This window comes from Podarcis filfolensis (assembly GCF_964270895.1).
Source record: "Podarcis filfolensis genome assembly, chromosome: 16".
Classification (NCBI taxonomy): Eukaryota; Metazoa; Chordata; class Lepidosauria; order Squamata; family Lacertidae; genus Podarcis; species Podarcis filfolensis.
The window spans coordinates 6,018,918-6,037,504 of NC_139620.1; the positions used below are offsets into that span (position 1 = coordinate 6,018,918).

General features: G+C 45.1%; 1 protein-coding gene and 2 long non-coding RNA genes across 3 annotated transcripts; 1 reads left to right on the forward strand and 2 right to left on the reverse strand.

Annotated features, from left to right (window-relative positions):
- Positions 1-1,619: 1,619 nt before the first annotated feature.
- On the reverse strand, positions 1,620-3,153 carry LOC310751935. Its single transcript, XR_014542693.1, has 4 exons — positions 2,776-3,153; positions 2,647-2,724; positions 2,608-2,616; positions 1,620-2,412 (listed from the first exon to the last, which is right to left on the reverse strand). It is a non-coding gene; the product is annotated as an uncharacterized lncRNA (long non-coding RNA).
- A 61-nt stretch (positions 3,154-3,214) lies between these two features.
- LOC310750931 (uncharacterized protein) lies at positions 3,215-7,983 on the reverse strand (the record flags this gene model as incomplete). The annotated part of the gene is made up of 2 exons (XM_083589328.1): positions 7,812-7,983; positions 3,215-4,303 (listed from the first exon to the last, which is right to left on the reverse strand). A coding segment is annotated over exon 2 (1,026 nt), but the record flags the coding sequence as incomplete, so codon positions are not given.
- Positions 7,984-8,104: 121 nt separating this feature from the next.
- Positions 8,105-13,278, forward strand: LOC310752023. The gene is made up of 3 exons (XR_014542798.1): positions 8,105-8,318; positions 10,784-10,914; positions 12,729-13,278. It is a non-coding gene; the product is annotated as an uncharacterized lncRNA (long non-coding RNA).
- Positions 13,279-18,587: the final 5,309 nt, after the last annotated feature.

The window sequence follows — 18,587 nt, forward strand, 5'->3', positions numbered from 1 at the left end:
CCAGTGTGACTAAACGGCATCTGGCGAGCCAGCACCAGTGCCACACACGGAAACGCCGTTTGCCTTCCCGTTATAAAGCGGTAGCTATTTATCTACTTGCACTTAGGGGTGCTTTCGAACTGCTAGGTGGGCAGGAGCTGGGACTGAACAACGGGAGCTCACCCTGCCGCGGGGATTCGAACTGCCGACCTTGCGATCAGCAAGTCCTAGGCACTGAGGTTTTACCCACAGCGCCACCCGCGTCCCTAAGTCAGATAGTTGTTTATTTATTTGACATCTGATGAGAGGGCATTCCACAGGATGGGCTCCACTACCGAGAATGCCCTCTGCCTGGTTCCCTGTAAGTATACTTCTCGCAGGGAGGGAACCGCCAGAAGGCCCTAGGAGCTGGATATCGGTGTCTGGGTAGAATGATGGGGGTGGAAACACTCCTTCAGGTATACTGAGCTGAGGCTGTTTAGGGCTTTAAAGGTAACCCCCCCACACTTTGAATTGTGCCCAGAAATGTACTTGGTGCCAATGTAGGTCTTTCAAGACTAGTGTTATGTGGTCTCGGCGGCCGCTCCCAGTCACCATTCTAGCTGCCGTATTCTGGATTAATTGTAGTTTCCAGGTCACCTTCAAAGGTAGCCCCATGTAGAGTGCATTGCAGTAGTCCAAGCGGGAGATAACCAGAGCATGCACCACTCTGGCGAGACAGTCCGTGGACAGGTAGGGGCTCATCCTGTGTAGCAGATGGAGCTGGTAGACAGCTGCCCTTCCCCACAGGCCAAACTGGGACCTATACCACATCCAACCTATACATCCGGGGGAATTTTCCAAAGGCGGTGCTTTGTCCTGGATGTTAGGCAAGTCAATCAAAAAATCACAGGTTTGGGGTGTCCTTGTTTTTACTTTTTGAAATATGTCAACACTAATATAATGTTAGGTGGCTGACTGTGGCTAGGGCAATATCTGAAGAGCCATTTTTGTTGCAGGCAGTTGTGCTGACACAGGAAACATGCGCTACAGTCTCAGGATCAACCATCTCCTTTTGCTGAATGTACCGGATAGGTGAAAGGCTCATAGTCATAATTATACAACTAAAGCTCCATTGCCATATAGTGAGAACCAGAGAGGGCATCAACTAAATAATGTGTTCATTGAGAAATTGAGTCTTTTTGTGACATCCTGGAGTAATAAGATACAGGATAATGTAAGCCCATTTGTGTCTGTTAGAACCTTGTGATAGTAATCTTTAGGACTGATTCTGCTTTGGAAATGTGTTCCTATAAATATGTTCCTATAAATGTTGTTCTAGATAATCCCTTCTACTTTTATTTAATTTTATTTTGCATCTGTTATTATTCAGTCTGTTAGGTTTTATTAAGAATAAATATATGAAATGAAAGAAATTTTCTTGTCACAATGGATATATGTGACTTCCTGGTTCAGAGGTGAGTTCAACAGATGTCAAGAAACAAGAACAGAGGACAGCTGGTCTCTGTGTGCCTTCCCTATGGTCTTCCTAGAGGCATCTGATTGGCCACTGAAGGGAACAGGTTGTCCGGACAGTTGGGCCTTTGGTCTGATCCAGCAGGGCTCTTCTTACACAGAAAGAAGGAAAAACTCAATAGTGGTTATTTTAGTTCTCAAGAAAGCTTTATTATCTCCCATGCAGTAGTGGAGACTGAAACAGGAAACTGTAGGGGCATACTGTCAATACCGCTTCAGCATAAATAAACATTTCTTTCTTTCTTGGACAATAAAACATTGAACATGCAATAACAAACCAACAAAATGAAATGCAGAAGATACAAGCAAGGGATTGTGACTGAGACTGAGAAGAAGGCATGCAACATGCAAAGCTGTTCCACACTAAGGTGGGATTTCACATCAAGGAGAAATAAACTGGCACTTCGGTCTCATATTCCTTCTGGAAGAACACATTGTTGTAGAATGAAGCAAAGGACGTGGAAGCCCTTTACTTGTGGCTAGGTGGCCATTGGGAAGATTGCTTGGTCTGGGATAGGCCAGGTGGGAGGCAAACAGGTTGCTTTGTCTGCATGGAGCCCCCACTGGAACCTCCTCCAATGCAGCACCCAGAACCTTGGCCACCTCCTCCACTACTGCCTCCTGATACAATAATGGTCTGACCACCTGAACCACCACCAGAGCCTCCTCCAATGCAGCAGCCAGAGCTCTGGCCACCACCACCACCACCGCCACTACTTCCACCACATGGGACTACGATGGTCTGGCCACCTGAGCCACCACCACCACCAGAGCCTCCTCCAATGCAGCAGCCAGAGCTCTGGCCACCACCACCACCACCGCCACTACTTCCACCACATGGGACTACGATGGTCTGGCCACCTGAGCCACCACCACCACCAGAACCTCCTCCAATGCAGCTGCCAGAGCTCTGGCCACCTGAGCCACCACCAGAGCCTCCTCCAATGTAGCCGCCAGAGCTCTGGCCACCACCACCGCCACTACTTCCACCACATGGGACTATGATGGTCTGGCCACCTGAGCCACCACCACCACCAGAGCCTCCTCCAATGCAGCTGCCAGAGCTCTGGCCACCAGAGCCTCCTCCAATGTAGCCGCCAGAGCTCTGGCCACCAGAGCCTCCTCCAATGCAGCCGCCAGAGCTCTGGCCACCAGAGCCTCCTCCAATGCAGCCGCCAGAGCTCTGGCCACCAGAGCCTCCTCCAATGTAGCCGCCAGAGCTCTGGCCACCTGAGCCACCACCTCCTCCAATGTAGCCACCAGAGCTCTGGCCGCCGCCACTGCCACTACTTCCACCACATGGGACTATGATGGTCTGGCCACCTGAGCCACCACCACCACCAGAGCCTCCTCCAATGCAGCCGCCAGAGCTCTGGCCACCTGAGCCACCACCAGAGCCTCCTCCAATGTAGCCGCCAGAGCTCTGGCCACCTGAGCCACCACCTCCTCCAATGTAGCCGCCAGAGCTCTGGCCGCCGCCACCGCCACTACTTCCACCACATGGGACTATGATGGTCTGGCCACCTGAGCCGCCACCACCACCAGAACCTCCTCCAATGCTGCTGCCAGAGCTCTGGCCACCACAACCAATAGATTGACCACCCATTCCACCACCACCACCAGACCCTCCTCCCATGCTCTGGCCACCACTGCCCTGGCCACCCCCTGATCCTATAATCTTAACTCCACCAGAGCTTCCACCTCCTCCTCCTCCTCCCCCTCCACCACCAGATCCCCCACCGATAATCTTAATTCCCCCAGAACTTCCTCCTCCTCCTCCTCCCCCTCCACCACCAGATCCCCCACCTATAATCTTAACTCCACCAGAGCTTCCACCTCCCCCTCCTCCTCCCCCTCCACCACCAGATCCCCCACCTATAATCTTAACTCCACCAGAGCTTCCACCTCCTCCTCCTCCCCCTCCACCACCAGATCCCCCACCTATAATCTTAACTCCACCAGAGCTTCCACCTCCTCCTCCTCCCCCTCCACCACCAGATCCTCCACCTATAATCTTAACTCCACCAGAACTTCCACCTCCTCCTCCTCCCCCTCCACCACCAGATCCCCCACCGATAATCTTAACTCCACCAGAGCTTCCACCTCCTCCTCCCCCTCCACCACCAGATCCCCCACCGATAATCTTAATTCCCCCAGAACTTCCACCTCCTCCACCTCCTCCTCCACCACCACCACCAGATCCCCCACCTATAACCTTAATTCCACCGGAGCTTCCACCTCCTCCTCCCCCTCCCCCTCCCCCTCCACCGCCAGATCCCCCACCAATAATTTTAACACCTCCTGATCCTCCTCCACCCCCACTGCTACCCCCTCCACAGCATATCCCTCCTCCACCACCAGATCCGCCGCTCATGTATGGGATCTTCTGCTGGCTCATTCCACCCCCCTGTCCCCCACCAGATCCTCCTCCGATGCAGCATCCTGAAGACTGTCCACCAATGCTGCCTCCTCCACCACTTGATCCTCCTCCACAGCAGCCTTGTCCGCCTCCTCCTCCGCCACCTGAGACAATGATGATCTTCTGGCCGCCTCCACCACCGCTGCCTCCTCCACCACCGCCTCCGCAGCAACAGCAGCCTGATGACCCTCCTTGGCCTTGATAGCTGATGGAACCTCCTCCACTACTTCCACAGCATGAGCCGCCACCTCCACCGCCGCCACCACCTCCTCCACCTCCTCCTCCACAGCAGGAGCCACCACCCTGCTTCTGCTGCATAGAACTCATCTTCCTATGTTGGTGTGTAGGGTGTTCTTTCTCCTGTTTTGTTTCCCTTCTGGTGGTTTAGCTCTGGAAGATAAATAAGACAAAATCAGCCTTTCATGCACCAACAACCTTCCAAGGGTTCACATGGCAGTGGGAGGAGGAGACAGGAGCAAAAGTGGGTGTGGCAGCAAAGGCAAACTTCACCTTTGTGCAGTAGGCTGATTTCTGCACACACTCCCAAACCACTCCCTGTTCTTCATCCAGGCACACAAGAAGCATCCCCAGAGCTCAAGGAGACTTTTCATCCAGACAACAACAGGGAGCATACAATGGAGGTAATGGCATTGCAATATGGCAAAGCCAATTGTATCCTCTTGGCTTGTTTTATATACCGAAATCTCAAAGGGGCATGCAAATCCGAACAAAAAGGAATCAATGTAAGAAATGCAATATGAATTCCAGTGTCAAAACCAAACTGCTACTGCAAATTGATTACTGTTGAAATGTCTAGACAGTGGTACCTCTGGTTAAGAACTGGTTCTGGAGGTCCGTTCTTAACCAAAACTGTTCTTAACTTGAGGTACTACTTTAGCTAATGGGGCCTCCCACTGCCACCGCGCCACCAGAGCATGATTTCTGTTCTCTTCCTGAAGCAAAGTTCTTAACCTGAGGTACTATTTCTGGGTTAGCAGTGTCTGTAACCTGAAGTACCTGTAACCTGAGGTACCATTGTACAGAGTTATGGCGGCAACCTCTAAATGGAGCATTGAATGTGGTTTCAAAATCAAATCTGTGGTGCATCTGTGTCTATTTGCTAACCCTATCCATAACTGCTTCTTTACTTTGCACTAGAAATATATTATCATATATAAATTTCTCTTAAGCAGTCGTTGATTGCATCGAAACCCATTCTCTAAAACATCCTCTTGCACAACAGAAGCTATCGTTTTATAATTAGTTCATCTTCCATATTCAACTCCAGCTGAATGACTTAGTTCTGTTATCGGTCAAATGCATGCAAGCATACGGACTTGACTTACCCTCTCCAGCGACAGGAACCAGCTGAGATGTTGAAAGTGAGTGAATGAAGACATCATTGGGTCCAGATAACTTTTTATACCATCTCAAGGCCTCTCCTACGGGATATGATACACCCCTGGGCATGATGACTTGCATATTTACTCCCTGCCTAATGACTGGACTTTCTAGTCTTAGATGCATAACAAAGGGAAGAGATTGACGTCTGTCATTGCTATAATTGTTGATAAATAAACATGATTAATTAATCATGAGCTCCACCTAATTCCTTGGCTAAATGCAGCCTGTTTGGGGCAGTGAAAGAGTCCTTGCAGGTGTGCCAGAAATGTGTAAACCCAGTCTCCTTATTTCCATAATAACAACAACAATAATTTTATTACTTAAATGCCACCCAGGTGACTAGGTTGCCCCAGTCATTTTGGGTGGCTCCCAACAGAATATTGCTACTAGAATTGAGCAAAATACGGTTTCTCTTTCTCTTTCTTATTATTTATTTGCCAAAAGATATACAAAAGTTTATATCCAATACACCAGAATAAAATAAATAATTTTAAAATCTAATCTAAAATGGAACAGGAGCAAAGAAAAGGGAGGGGGGAAGATGAGGGGGAAGAAAAGAAAGAAAAAGGAAAAAAGAGAGAAAAGAAAGGAAATAGAAAAAAGATTTTAAAAGTCAGCTAAATTTAATATTCACTCATTGACACCCAACTGTTCTATTTTCTATAAGCCAATATTTTTTGAATCTTCAAATCCAAATATTACAAGTTCATTTTCTCTTTCATGCATAAAGTCCATAAGAAATTTCCAATTCCTAAAGGTAAAGGGACCCCAACCATTAGGTCCAGGGGTTGCGGCGCTCATCTCGCTTTATTGGCCAAGGGAGCTGGCGTACAGCTTCTGGATCATGTGGCCAGCATGAGTAAGCCGTTTCTGGCGAACCAGAGCAGCGCACGGAAACGCCGTTTACCTTCCTGCCGGAGCGGTACCTATTTATCTACTTGAACTTTGACGTGCTTTCGAACTGCTAGGTTGGCAGGAGCTGGGACCAAACAATGGGAGGTCACCCCATTGCGGGGATTCGGACCACTGACCTTCTGATCGGCAAGCCCTAGGCTCAGTGGTTTAACCCACAGCACCACCCGCATCCCTTCTTCCAATTCTTAATAAAGGTCAATAATGATTTTGCTCAAATTACACTTCAACTTTGCCATCTCACCTAAGTCCAATAATTTTATCAGTCATTCTTCCGTAGTAGGTGGAGCTGTGTCTTTCCAACTTTGTGAGTATAACAATCTTGCTGATGTAATCATATATTGGAATAATCTTCCATAAGCCTTTCCAATTATGTATCCATTAACCGTAGAAGAAAAAAGTTCTGGTTTCAGTTGGATATTAACCTTTAAAATCTTCTGTTTCAATGTATGTATTTGTATTTTTAGCCTTTTCAAATGTCCACCAAACACTATCAAATGTCTCCCCATGTTCTTGGCACTTCCAGAAAATACCTGAAACACTTCAGTATATTCTAAACAATTTCTCAGGAGTTAAATACAAATGATGCATCATTTTATAAAAGTTCTCTTAAAGATTGTAACACAACGTAAATTTTAACCCTTTAGTCCGCATATACTCCACCTGTTCCACCTGTATATTATAACAAAAATATTTTGCCCAATTAATCATACATTCTTTAACTTGTTCTTCTTCAGCTTTGAATTTCAACAAAAGTTTATACATTTTTGCAGCAACATGTTCATCCTCTGCTCTCAGTTGAGTTTCAAAGCCTGTCTTTCCTTGTTCTATATCTATACCAAATGTGTTTTTATCCAATTTAAACCTCTCTGCTAATTGCATATAAGAAAATCACTGAAAATTATAACCTTCCTCTATTGGCTGTTGTCTTCTTTTAATTTTATAGTCTCCTTGATGCAATTTTAAAAATCTTGGCATGTTGTATATTTCTCTTTGCATTTTATCTCTTTTCTGTAGAAAGCTTCTTGTGATGACATCAATAACAGTGTCTTTTGGCACAATCTAGGCTTGTATTTATTCCAAATTATTAATATGACACATACAATAAAGTGATTTTTATAATCCACTTTAACTTTGTGGTGCCACAAATATCCACGCCATACAAACTTTAGGTCATGTCCTTCTGTTTCCAGGAGTCTCTTATTTCTCAATCTCATCCAGTCCTGCATCCACACTATACAACGGGCTGAAAAATACAGTTTTAGGTTTGGTACACCCAATACTCCCTTTTCCTTTGCATCTTGTAATATTTTAAAACGTGGTCCATCCACCCCACCTTCACAAAACCTTGATAAGTCTTTTTGCCATTGTTTGAATAGTACTATAAGTCATTAGCTGTAATGAAACAAAAACATCCTTCTGGGCAATATATTCACCTTTATCACAAAAATTCTACCCACCAAGGACAATATTAATTTCTCCCAACTTAACATATCTTTTTAATTTCCATCCATGTCTTAACATAATTATTTTGAAACAACATACAATTTATATTTGTCATGGTAATGCCCAAATACTTTACTTTGTTCCAATTTGAAATTCAGTTTTCTCCATTAAAGTCTTTTGATCTTCTGTTGTCATATGTTGTATTCTTGGGTTTTTTGATGATTAACCTTAAAATGCCAAATTCATTTAAATTAGCAGAGTACAATTATTCCCACTTTTTTTTTTCTTTCATAAACAGGACTTTGTTACTTAACTGATTTGTATCTATATTTGTTACTTTGGTCATTTGTATCTTTATTCATTTTAAATTCCTTTTCACCTGTTCTTATAATTGTTTATATACAGTCGTACCTTGGAAGTTGAACGGAATCCATTCTGGAAGTCCGTTTGACTTTCAAAACATTCGAAAACCGAAGCGCAGATTCTGATTGGCTTCAGGTAGCTCCTGCAGCCAATCAGAAGCCACGGAAGCCCCGTCGGATGTTCGGCTTCCAAAAATAGTTCTCAAACCAGAACAGTCACTTCCAGGTTTGCGACGTTTGGGAGCCAAAACGTTCGAGAACTAAGCTGTTCGGAAACCCAAGTAAACGACTGTACATTATAAAATAGAACATATAAAAAAATAAGTTTTCTGACTTCAAGGGATTTTCCCCTTCCAACCAACACTACCTTCAACTGATAATCAACATGGTTGAACGTTGCCTGATTACAGCTCTGTCAAAAGAAATTCAATACCTTGCTACGCAAATACAGTTATCACAATACACAAAGCGCAACAGGCTGAATAATAATCTGCGAACATTTTATTGGTTATTTCCTAACGTATAGGTTTAGTCCAGTATGTGCAACCTATACAGTTCATATATACTGTATTTAACCTATGGTAATACATTTCTTATTTTCTTCTTGTTTCTTTTTGTGAGTTCCTGTATAACACATCCTTAGGCTTTCTTATTGTTGCTTCTTGTAAGTTCCTGTATAACACAATCCTTCAAGAGCCAGTGTGGTGTAGTGGTTAAGAGCGGTAGATTCGTAATCTGGGGAACCAGGTTCGCGTCTCCGCTCCTCCACATGCAGCTGCTGGGTGACCTTGGACTAGTCACACTTCTCTGAAGTCTCTCGGCCCCACTCACCTCACAGAGTGTTTGTTGTGGGGAAGGAAGGGAATGACCGCTCCCCGCTTAAAACGGGGGGCGCCCTTTGCGTGGACGCGTGCAGCCCCTAGATCTGGAGCGGCTCCAACAGCATAGGCTTGGCTTTGCCTTCCCTCAGGTGGGATACCTGGAGGTCTCCGCCTACCTCAGTCAGTTGTCCAATCCCACCTGGGGGAAGCGTTGCCAAGGAGACCAGGTCAGGTAGGGGAGGGATTACCTGCCCACACAATAGAGGGAGGATCTTACCTGGGAATCCTCACTTGGCTCCAGAGCTTCTCCCACCCTACCCACCCTCAGTTAATGACTTATTTTGCAGGTTAACTTTTCTTCACAGGTTTTGCAGGTTAACTTTTCTTCACAGGTATGCGGGCGCTGCTACGTTAAGGTCGCTGTTAAAGGGCCGGAAAGGAATTTCCCTGCATTGGCAGGTTTCGCCTTTCCCGTAGCAAAACGTCACAACTTTGGTGGTATCAGGCCTTGGGCGGAATCCTTTAGTCCATCTTCCTCTTTGCGGCGGCGATACCAGGGTTCCCTGTTAAAGGGGTTTCTGAAGGGAGGCTTTGACCGTACGCCGAAAGGTCATCATTGCTCTCCCCTGCGGCGGCGGCGTAACGGGGGCGGCTATCTCTGCTTGAACATATGTTCTCCCCATCCCCCCCCCCACACACTGGATAACCCTGATGCTCCCTAGGTCCCTGGCTGGGGACTGGGGAGGGAGAACGCCCAATGCCTGAGCCAAGGTCTACCCACATTTGAAATTTAATAAAGTTGTGGCCAATTTAATCCCATAGCACGTTGTCTTGAGTCGTTATTCCACATGACGGGGGGACCGCGCGGGATCTGGGGACTCCACCTGTCCATGCAAAGGAGAATGTTAGCCACTTTGAGACTCCTGCGGGTAGTGATAAAGTGGAATATCAAATCCAAACCCTTCTTCTTCTTCTTCAGTAAAAATAGAAAAGTCCTGAAGGTAACAAGAGCAACACAGCTGATGTTGACTGCTGGCACAAGCTGGCTGATGCAGGTACAAACTGCTAACTTGTGCAGAACAAGGTTTCCAGATATCTCCCTTGCTTCACCCTCAAAGGGCTTCCTCAGTCCTTATAAAATAGAACATTTTTTTTTTAAAAAAAGTTTTCTCCCTTCCAACCACCACTACCTTCAACTGATAACCAACATGGTTGAATACTTGGATGTACAATGTACCTGATGTACACTTTCCGGTAAGAAAATGGCTGCAGATATCATCATGAATTCATATTGTGCCATCTATGCACCTTACAACATATCAGAGAACTTGTCCTTGATCTGTCAGACTTATAATCCAGAAATGATCACATGGAAGACAATAGAACAGGGGTGAGGGAATCATCGTTGGCTATGGGCCATGCTACTTGGTGCCAATGGGAGTTTGAGTACAGCAATATCTGGAGACTCCAAGATTCCCCACCACTGCAATAGAGAAAGGAAAGAGAAACAGAGGTAGGGATAGATAGAAGAATGTGCATTCCCCGCCGCCTTGAGCTTCATCCCCATAGAAGCTTATTCCATGTTCCCAACATCCCCCTAACTGTTTTCTGTTTTCATATGACATAAAAGGCACTTCCGGAAGTACAGTGGAATATAGCACATGTTTAGTGCTCATTTCCAGTGTCCAGGGAAAAAAAATATGTTTGCAAATATGGAAATGAGTGAAAAGCTGTGGATCACGAGACTGAGATCAAACCAAGAACCCCTTGCAGTTTCTATAGCTATATCTGTATATTACTTGACCAAAGGCCAGCCAAGTGCGTAGCGGAAACTTTGGAGATGAGGGCTGGTATTTCCTTGTAGCCAGACACGTTAACTGCTATTAACGGAAAGGGCCCGATCAATCTGCTCTAATTCCTTCCAGGCGATATAATTGACTAATAAGAACCAGCTAAGAATTCATTTCCACAAATTAAAGGAAGAGAGTTCAATTATCTTCACCGTCAGTGTTTGTAAAGTACAGCTTGGGACACAGAGAGAAAGAGGTTGATAAAGGTCAGGAGATTAATTAGCCTTATTTTGCCTTTGCTGCATGCTAGTATTTGTTTGTGGATTAGGAAATATAGACCAAGGCATTCTTAGTCAAGCTCACAAGTAGGTGGCTGGGATGGATGGAAGATTGAGGAGAAGATTCCTCTGCAGCTGTTGGGTGTGTGGCCACAGATCAGCACCTAGAATGAGTCATAGAATGAGGGTCATCTAATCCAACCCATTGCAATGCAGGAATCTCAACTAAAGCATCCATGCCAGATGGCTATCCAATCTCTGCTTAAAAACCACCAGTGAAGAACAGGCCACCACCTTCCGATGAAGTCTGTTCCACTGTCCAACAGCTCTTACCACTCAAAAGTTATTCCTGATGTTTAGTCAGAATTGCCTTTCTTTGACTCCATTGATCTGAGTCCTACCCTCCACAGTAGGAGAAAGCAAGCTTATTCCATCTTCCATGTGACAGCCCTTGAGATATTTGAAGATGGCTATCAAATCTCCTCTCAGACTCCTCTTTTCCAAGCTAAACATAACCAATTCCTTCAATTGCTCCTCATAATGATTGGTTTTCAGAACCTTTATCATCTTGGTTGCCCTCCCATGCACACAGCCCAGTTTCTCAATATCCTTCTTAAATCCTTAAATCTTAAATTGTGGTGCCAAGTACTGAACACAGTTCTCCAAATGGGTTTGAGGATAAAAAATCAAAATTCCAAGTTTATTAACTCCAAGTTTATTACACTCTATTGAGTGTAAAGGAAAAATGTTATCTAGAATGTATGATTTCTTACTTGATTGGTACATATTGGTAGATATTGGGCATAACATTGAGTTAGAAGCTTGGATAAAATTATGGAAGGAAGGTTTGAGCTTTACAGGATGTATGGCATTGAAGGAGAATGTATTAAAAATGATGTATAGATGGCATTTGACGCCAACAAAACTGGCTAAAATGTATAGAAAGAGAGACAGAAAGTGTAGGAAATGTAAGGAAGTAGATGGGGACTACTTTCATATGTGGTGGACCTGTGACAAAGTTAAAAGATTTTGGGAATTAATCTATAATGAACTTAAAAATATATTTAAGTACACTTTTCCCAAAAGACCAGAGGCATTTTTGCTAGGTCTAGTGGGAAGATAGATTAAAATAAAAGATCAGAATTTGTTTATGTATGCCACAGCTGCTGCGAGAACCCTACTGGCCCAAAAATGGAAAATGCAAGATTTACCAATCATCCAGGAGCGGCAGGTGAAGATGACAGATTTCGTGGAACTTGCCAAATTCACAGGGAGGATCCAGGACCAAGAAGACCAGAGATACAATAACAACTGGAGTAAATTTATTGAATATTTTAAGGAGAACTGTAAAAGCTTAAAGACACTAGCAGGACTGGAATAATACCTTCAATGTAAAATAGTAGAGTTATGACAATAATATACGCAATAAGTATGTGATGTATATACTAGCTGCTGGGAGGGAAATCAAAGGGATTATACTGTGATAATAAGGATTGTTGGGGAAAGGATTATATGAAGAAAATAAGAAAAAATCATTTAAAAAAAAGAAAAAAGAACTGAACACAGTTCTCCAGGTGTGGTCTAAACAAGGCAGAATTGACTGCGTCAGACCAACACGGCTACCTACCTGAATCTATGTCAACAGCATTACTGATCCACTAAGTTTTTAACTCTATCCAAAAAGTAAATAAGTTTCGTCTGGCATTAACTGTTTCTGAGAAACATATGCTGGGTCTTAGTAATCACAACATCCTTTTCTGAGTGCTAACAGACCAACCATTTAATTATATGTTCTATGTCAGGGACGTGGCTGAATCGAATGCCTGGGAAGAGTCCGACACTGGAGATGAAGGATTGTTAGTACAAAGAGCATCAGAGTCTGACTCTGGAGACGAAAGAATGCAGACAGAGCAGGTGTGGGTGAGCTCAGCCCCCCTTTACCAAGAGTTCCCTGACTCAGCTAGAGCAGCAGACTCGGACAGCTCACAAGAAGGGGGGGGGAGAGTTAGATGGCAGTGAGGGGGTTGCTATGCAACCAGAAGATAAACAGCGTGCAGAGGGTTCTTCTTATGAAAGCAGAGTGGAGGGAATTCCACCCTCCTTCTCTCCGAACCAGAAGAACTGAAAGGGTTAAAATGCAATGGAAGAGGAAGGACTGGACTTTGGCACCCTTTTTGCTGTGAAAGGGGCGAAGACTCAGAGCGACCAACTCGTATCAAAGTGTGGCAGGTTGGGAGCCACGCTTTGGATGTAATTTATAAATAAACTTACTATAAAACTGCCAGAGAGTCGTTAATTCTGATAGGGGCTAGCTTGCCTGCCTGAGATCATTACATTCTAGGACCTTTCCTGATATCAACGTCAACATGTTACCTGGGTCTTCTGCCCCCCCCCCCTCAGATTTTAGTTTAAAGCAGTCCTGATCAAATTGCTAGAGCATATAGATAAAAGCCATACATCAGTAACTTCCTCAGCACCTTAGTGGGGAAAGACACTCATCTCCACAAAACAGGGGGAAGTGTTGTGTGAGCATGCAAAAGGCAAGCTCTCTGTAGCATTTTTAAAAATTCATTTTGCATTTATATCCCACCTTTCTCTGCAAGGACACACACATGGTTTGGGGGCTGCATCTGGGGCCCCAAACATTTCCCCCCTGTTTTATTTCCCCCTGAGAACTTGCTGTTTTTTGTGGTGGCACTGAGGGATATATATACAGTGGGGAACTTTTGGTTCTCCAGATGCTGTTAGATTACAAATCCCATCGCTCATAGCCATTGGCCATGCTGACGGAAACTGATGGTAGCTGGAATCCATCTGTACCTGAAGGTCTATAGCAGCAGTTCTCAACCTGTGGCTCCCCGATGTTGTTGGACTACAACTCCCATCATCCCTGAGCTCTGGCCTTGCTAGCTAGGAGTGATGGGAGTTGTAGTTCAACGACATCTGGGGACCCACAGGTTGAGAAAGGCTGGTCTATAGGCTTAAGATGGCAAACTTACAGCTCTCTAGTTATTTATTGGACTCCAGTTCCCATCAGTCCCATTCCAGCATGGCCAATGGCCAAGGGTGATGGGAGTTGGAGACTGACAACAGCTAGAGAGCTTCAGGTACATCCCTAATGTAGAGGAATGTGCCTGAATATTAAGATGCCACAAAGCGGCTCCACACAAACTGCCCATAGTTACACACCTTGCAGCAGCAGCTGTTTATTTTGAAATGCCCATTACCTGTTATAGGGCAGTGATGTAACAAGGTTCATTTCAGGCAAGCAGGCGAGACAGGAAACCGTCTGACTCATACAGTTGGTTGCAGACGCCTTTGTCAGTTTTCTTTAGATGAAGCAGGAGAAAGGTTTCAGTTACGGAGCATAAGGTAAGAACACTGGAAGAGACCAGTTAAATTAGCAGGAATGGTCCATGTCTCTCAGCATCCAGGTTCTCACAGTGGCCAATCAGATTCCTCTATGGAGGCACCCTCCTTTCTATTTCCCCCCCAGTTAGCACTGAAAAGTGAACAGTCACTGAAAGTTCCAGTTACTTACCATGGTCAATAGCTATTGACCTATTTTAAAGCCATTTAACGTTGGTCTATGGGGTCATGAAGAGTCGGACACGACTAAACGACTAAACAAAAACAACAAGGTGAATTCATTAGCATGCCTTGGCCCAACAGATTTCATAAGTGAAGGTTGGTGCTTATGGTGATAATGATCATTAATTACCCGCTTTTCAAACCAAGGTCACATGGCAGGTTACAACAATTAAAGCACAATGTCAAGAACAGTTAGAAACAACTTAGAATCATCTAAATAAGGTGGATCCTAAAAAATATGCATATTGCATGTCAAGAAGGCCCTTTGCCTGGTTGTCTGTAACTTCACTTCTCGCAGTGAGGGAACCACTAGAAGGTCCTCAGATCTAGATCTCAGTGTCTAGGCTATTTTTTGTTGTTGTTGTTATACCAGGAGCCCCATTCATTTGCCTAATTGTTTAGCTAAAAGGATTCAATTTCCTTGGATTTGTGATGCTAGCCCCCTAGTGCACAACAGCTGTGTTATTTAATTATTTAATTGCCCAAGCATTTTATGGAGGCACACGGAGAGTTCTCATCCAGAGCAGTTAGGAAAGAACACTGCTACTACTACTAATAATAATAATTTATTATTTGTACCCCACCCATCTGGCTGGGTTTCCCCAGCCACTCTGGGCAGCTTCCAACAAAGATTAAAATAAATATACAGTAAAATGAGTCCTTGTGGCAGATCCTTTAGTCTCACCAGTATGGCCATTTATCCATCTCAGTATTTTGCAGTATTTTGCGGGCAACTACTAGCAGAGTCAGCAAGGTTTGTGAATGTGGTGCAAGGAAGCAGATCATTTAATAGAATGGAATGTGTATAAAGATTCTGCATTTAAAGTGTACAGGCACATAAAGCATAGACAAACATATTCATTTTGATAATCAAGGAAAAGAATTCCATTAGCTGCAGAATGGTTTCTCTCTCCTTCCACATAGCTACTCCACCAAGAGCCAGTGTGGTGTAGCAGTTAGCATGCCAGACCTGAGAGACTAGGGTTCAAATCCGGCTGTCAGGAGCCAGAGTCAAGCATAGGTCAGCCAAAGAGCCAACACGGTGTCAGTGAAGTTAACTCTTTATTCAAGAAACCAAAACAGCACAGGCCTGGTGATTCCAACAATTCCAGTAGATCTTGCCCCAATGTGGCAGTTGTGAGGACTGTGGGTCCCTGCGTTCCCACCACTCTAGGCTTGCATACAACCAGACTCTGCCCTTTTCATTTATTTGCATGTTCTAGCAGACTGGGGGTGGGAAGAGAAAGAAGGGAGCTGATTGCAGCAGGAAGGGGAGACTCCCTGGATTTTTCAGCAGCCTGCCTCATCAATGCCTCTTGGCCCCTCTCCTTTCTAGCTACCTTTTCTGACTCTGAGCCTGGACTGCTCTCTGCCCCAGCCTCCTCTTGCTCACTAAACCCTGTTGCCCCTTTAGCTTCCAACCCCTCCTCTTCCCAGTCTCCCAGTCTTCTCCCTCTGACCACTCATGGTCATCCCACCACCAGTCCCCTGGCTCTGAGCTTTCATCTCTTGGGGGTTCCCCAGCTCATGCCTCTCACCATTCCTCTTTATCAAGCCAGTCCATGACACACAGTCATGATGCTCATTGAGTGTCACCTTAGACTATGGTTACCAGATTTTTTTCAATGAATCCGGGGACTCTTTTTTATTTATTTTTGTGAAGCTGAGTAGCAACAGGGAGTCAGTAGTGAGGATAGTCAGGCAAAAGACCCTGAGCCCAAGAACACATGCATATTGTATAAAGGTGTAAAACCCTTCTTTCACACCATGTGAAACATAAATGCACAGAGTTTCTAAAAAACTGGGCAATGGCTGCCTGCCTGCGGCTCCCGAGCCTCCCCCGATCTCTCAAAACAAAGGGGGAAGGAGATCGGGGAAGGCTCAGGAGTCATGGATGTGCAGCCACATGCCCCGGAAAGCTGTCTGTGGACAAACACCGGCTCCCTTGGTGTGAAGTGAAATGAGCACCACTCACCACCACTGGACTTACCGTATTTTTCGCTCTATAGGACGCACCTTTCCCCCTTCAAAAATGAAGGGGAAATGTGTGTGCGTCCTATGGAGCGAAAACACCATAGCCCCGCGACCCTCTCCCGGCTGGAGAGGTAACGTGCGGCTATGGAGGCTCCTGCCATAGCCGTGCGTCACCTCTCCAGCTGGGAGAGCGCGCACGGGGCTAAAGCAGCCCCCCGCAACCCTCTCCCAGCTGGAGAAGTGACGCTTGACTATGGCAGCAGCCTCTCCGCTGCGCCTTTCCGCTGCTCCCTGACCTGCTCTTTGGGGCTGGTGGTGGGCTTCCCCCCGCCAGCCCCAAAGAGTAGGTCGAAAGGAACCTTCCAAGGTAGCCACCTTAAACGGCACCTTGTTTTAGAGCGGGAAAACAAGAGGGGGAAAATTCTCCCACTCTCTGCGCAGCGCCTCCTGCTGCTTCGCTGAAGGGGCGCTGGGCAGAGAGCGGAAGAATTTTTTTTCCTTGTTCTCCCCCCTCTAAAACAAGGTGCGTCCTATTGTCCGGTGCGTCCTATGGTGCGAAAAATACGGTAACTGTCCAGGGGTCCTTTAACTTATTCTTTTTTTTTTTTACCTTTTACTTAGTCAAACCTTTGGTCTATCTAGCTAAGTATTGTCTACACACTGTCTGGAAGCAGCTATCCAGAGTTTCTCTCCCAACCCTACCAGGAATTGCTGGTGATTGTACCTGGGAGCTTCTCCATGCAAACCAAATGCTGTCCCATTTACAGGTCCTTCTGGGCCACCAGGGGTTTCCATAGCAGGTGTCCATGCTGGGCCTGCTATTCTGCCTCATTCAAAGTCCACCTACTTAAGGATTGCTCATTACTCAAGTTTACCTGTGCCTAGTCTGTTTGTTTGCTTAATCCATGTTCTTCAGTCTTGCTTAACCCCATATTATCAGTGAGCACCTGATCTGTCACACATAATTTATGCTAAGCCTGGGTGACATTTTACAGGTGTCCCATGGAGTTGTTGCCCAGATATATATAAATTGTATTATATTTTGTGCATGTAACTAACTGCTCAACATACATGGAAGAGCTGTCAACAAACACATATGTAACTCCTGTTCACTCCACAGAATTTTCTTTTTACTTTATATTTTCAAAAAATCAAAAAGACTAGGGACTCTCTCTTTTTAATTTGAAATAGAAAATAGCGAAGGACCCAGACCCCACATGGACCAGTTGAGCGTGTGTGGGCTCATGTCCAAATTTATTTTGGAGTATTCTGTCCCAAAAGGATTTTTCAAAATTTATCTCTTTAACTTCCCATGCCCTCCCCAAAAATAAAGACACCACAAGGCAGGAAACCTCTTTGTTTCAATCTCAACAGGACAATAAATTATTTTCCACAAGATGAATGACTTGTCAAATCATGAGTGTGTGTTTTTTATTATAAAATATCATGTTTTATGTTTTCTTCCAGAATGGAAAAGAGAAAGAAGGACAACTGTGGTATGGCGAAAGGCAAAGTGAGACCTGTATATTATGGAATATCTTGCAAGCCAATTGAGCATCAATGCTGGGTTATCTCTTCACAGTAAGCATTGGGGTTGCAAAGGAGAATCATGTGGATTTCGACTAATATCAAGCACATTATGGACTGGACCAAAGGCCCATCTAGTCCCGTTTCCTGTTCTCATAGTGGCCAACCAGATGCCACAACGAAAATTCTGTAATCAGCACCTGAGTTTTTAGTTATGAGCATGTGGAAAGGAAGCAGTCCACTTTTGACATTGCCCCCACCAATTGCCTTCTCTCTTCTTAACTCCAGGAGATGTTATTTTGGATTCTGTGGACAGGATGGAGGTGCCTTCTTCTGTTGATCCTGGGGAGGTGAGCACGTTTTTGGTGGAGTGCAATCAGCATCTTGCTTTGGTGGACATTTCTGTGGGTTGTCTTGGCATGGCTGTGGGTTGGTTGGGCACTGGGATTGCTGGGAAGACATCCTTCAGAGTGTTCTAAAAGAGATAGCAGAGATATTTTTTATTATTGCTTACAGTCTTATTTTGTCTGCCTTCCCTCCGTCATGGAACATAAAGTAAGGTACACGTG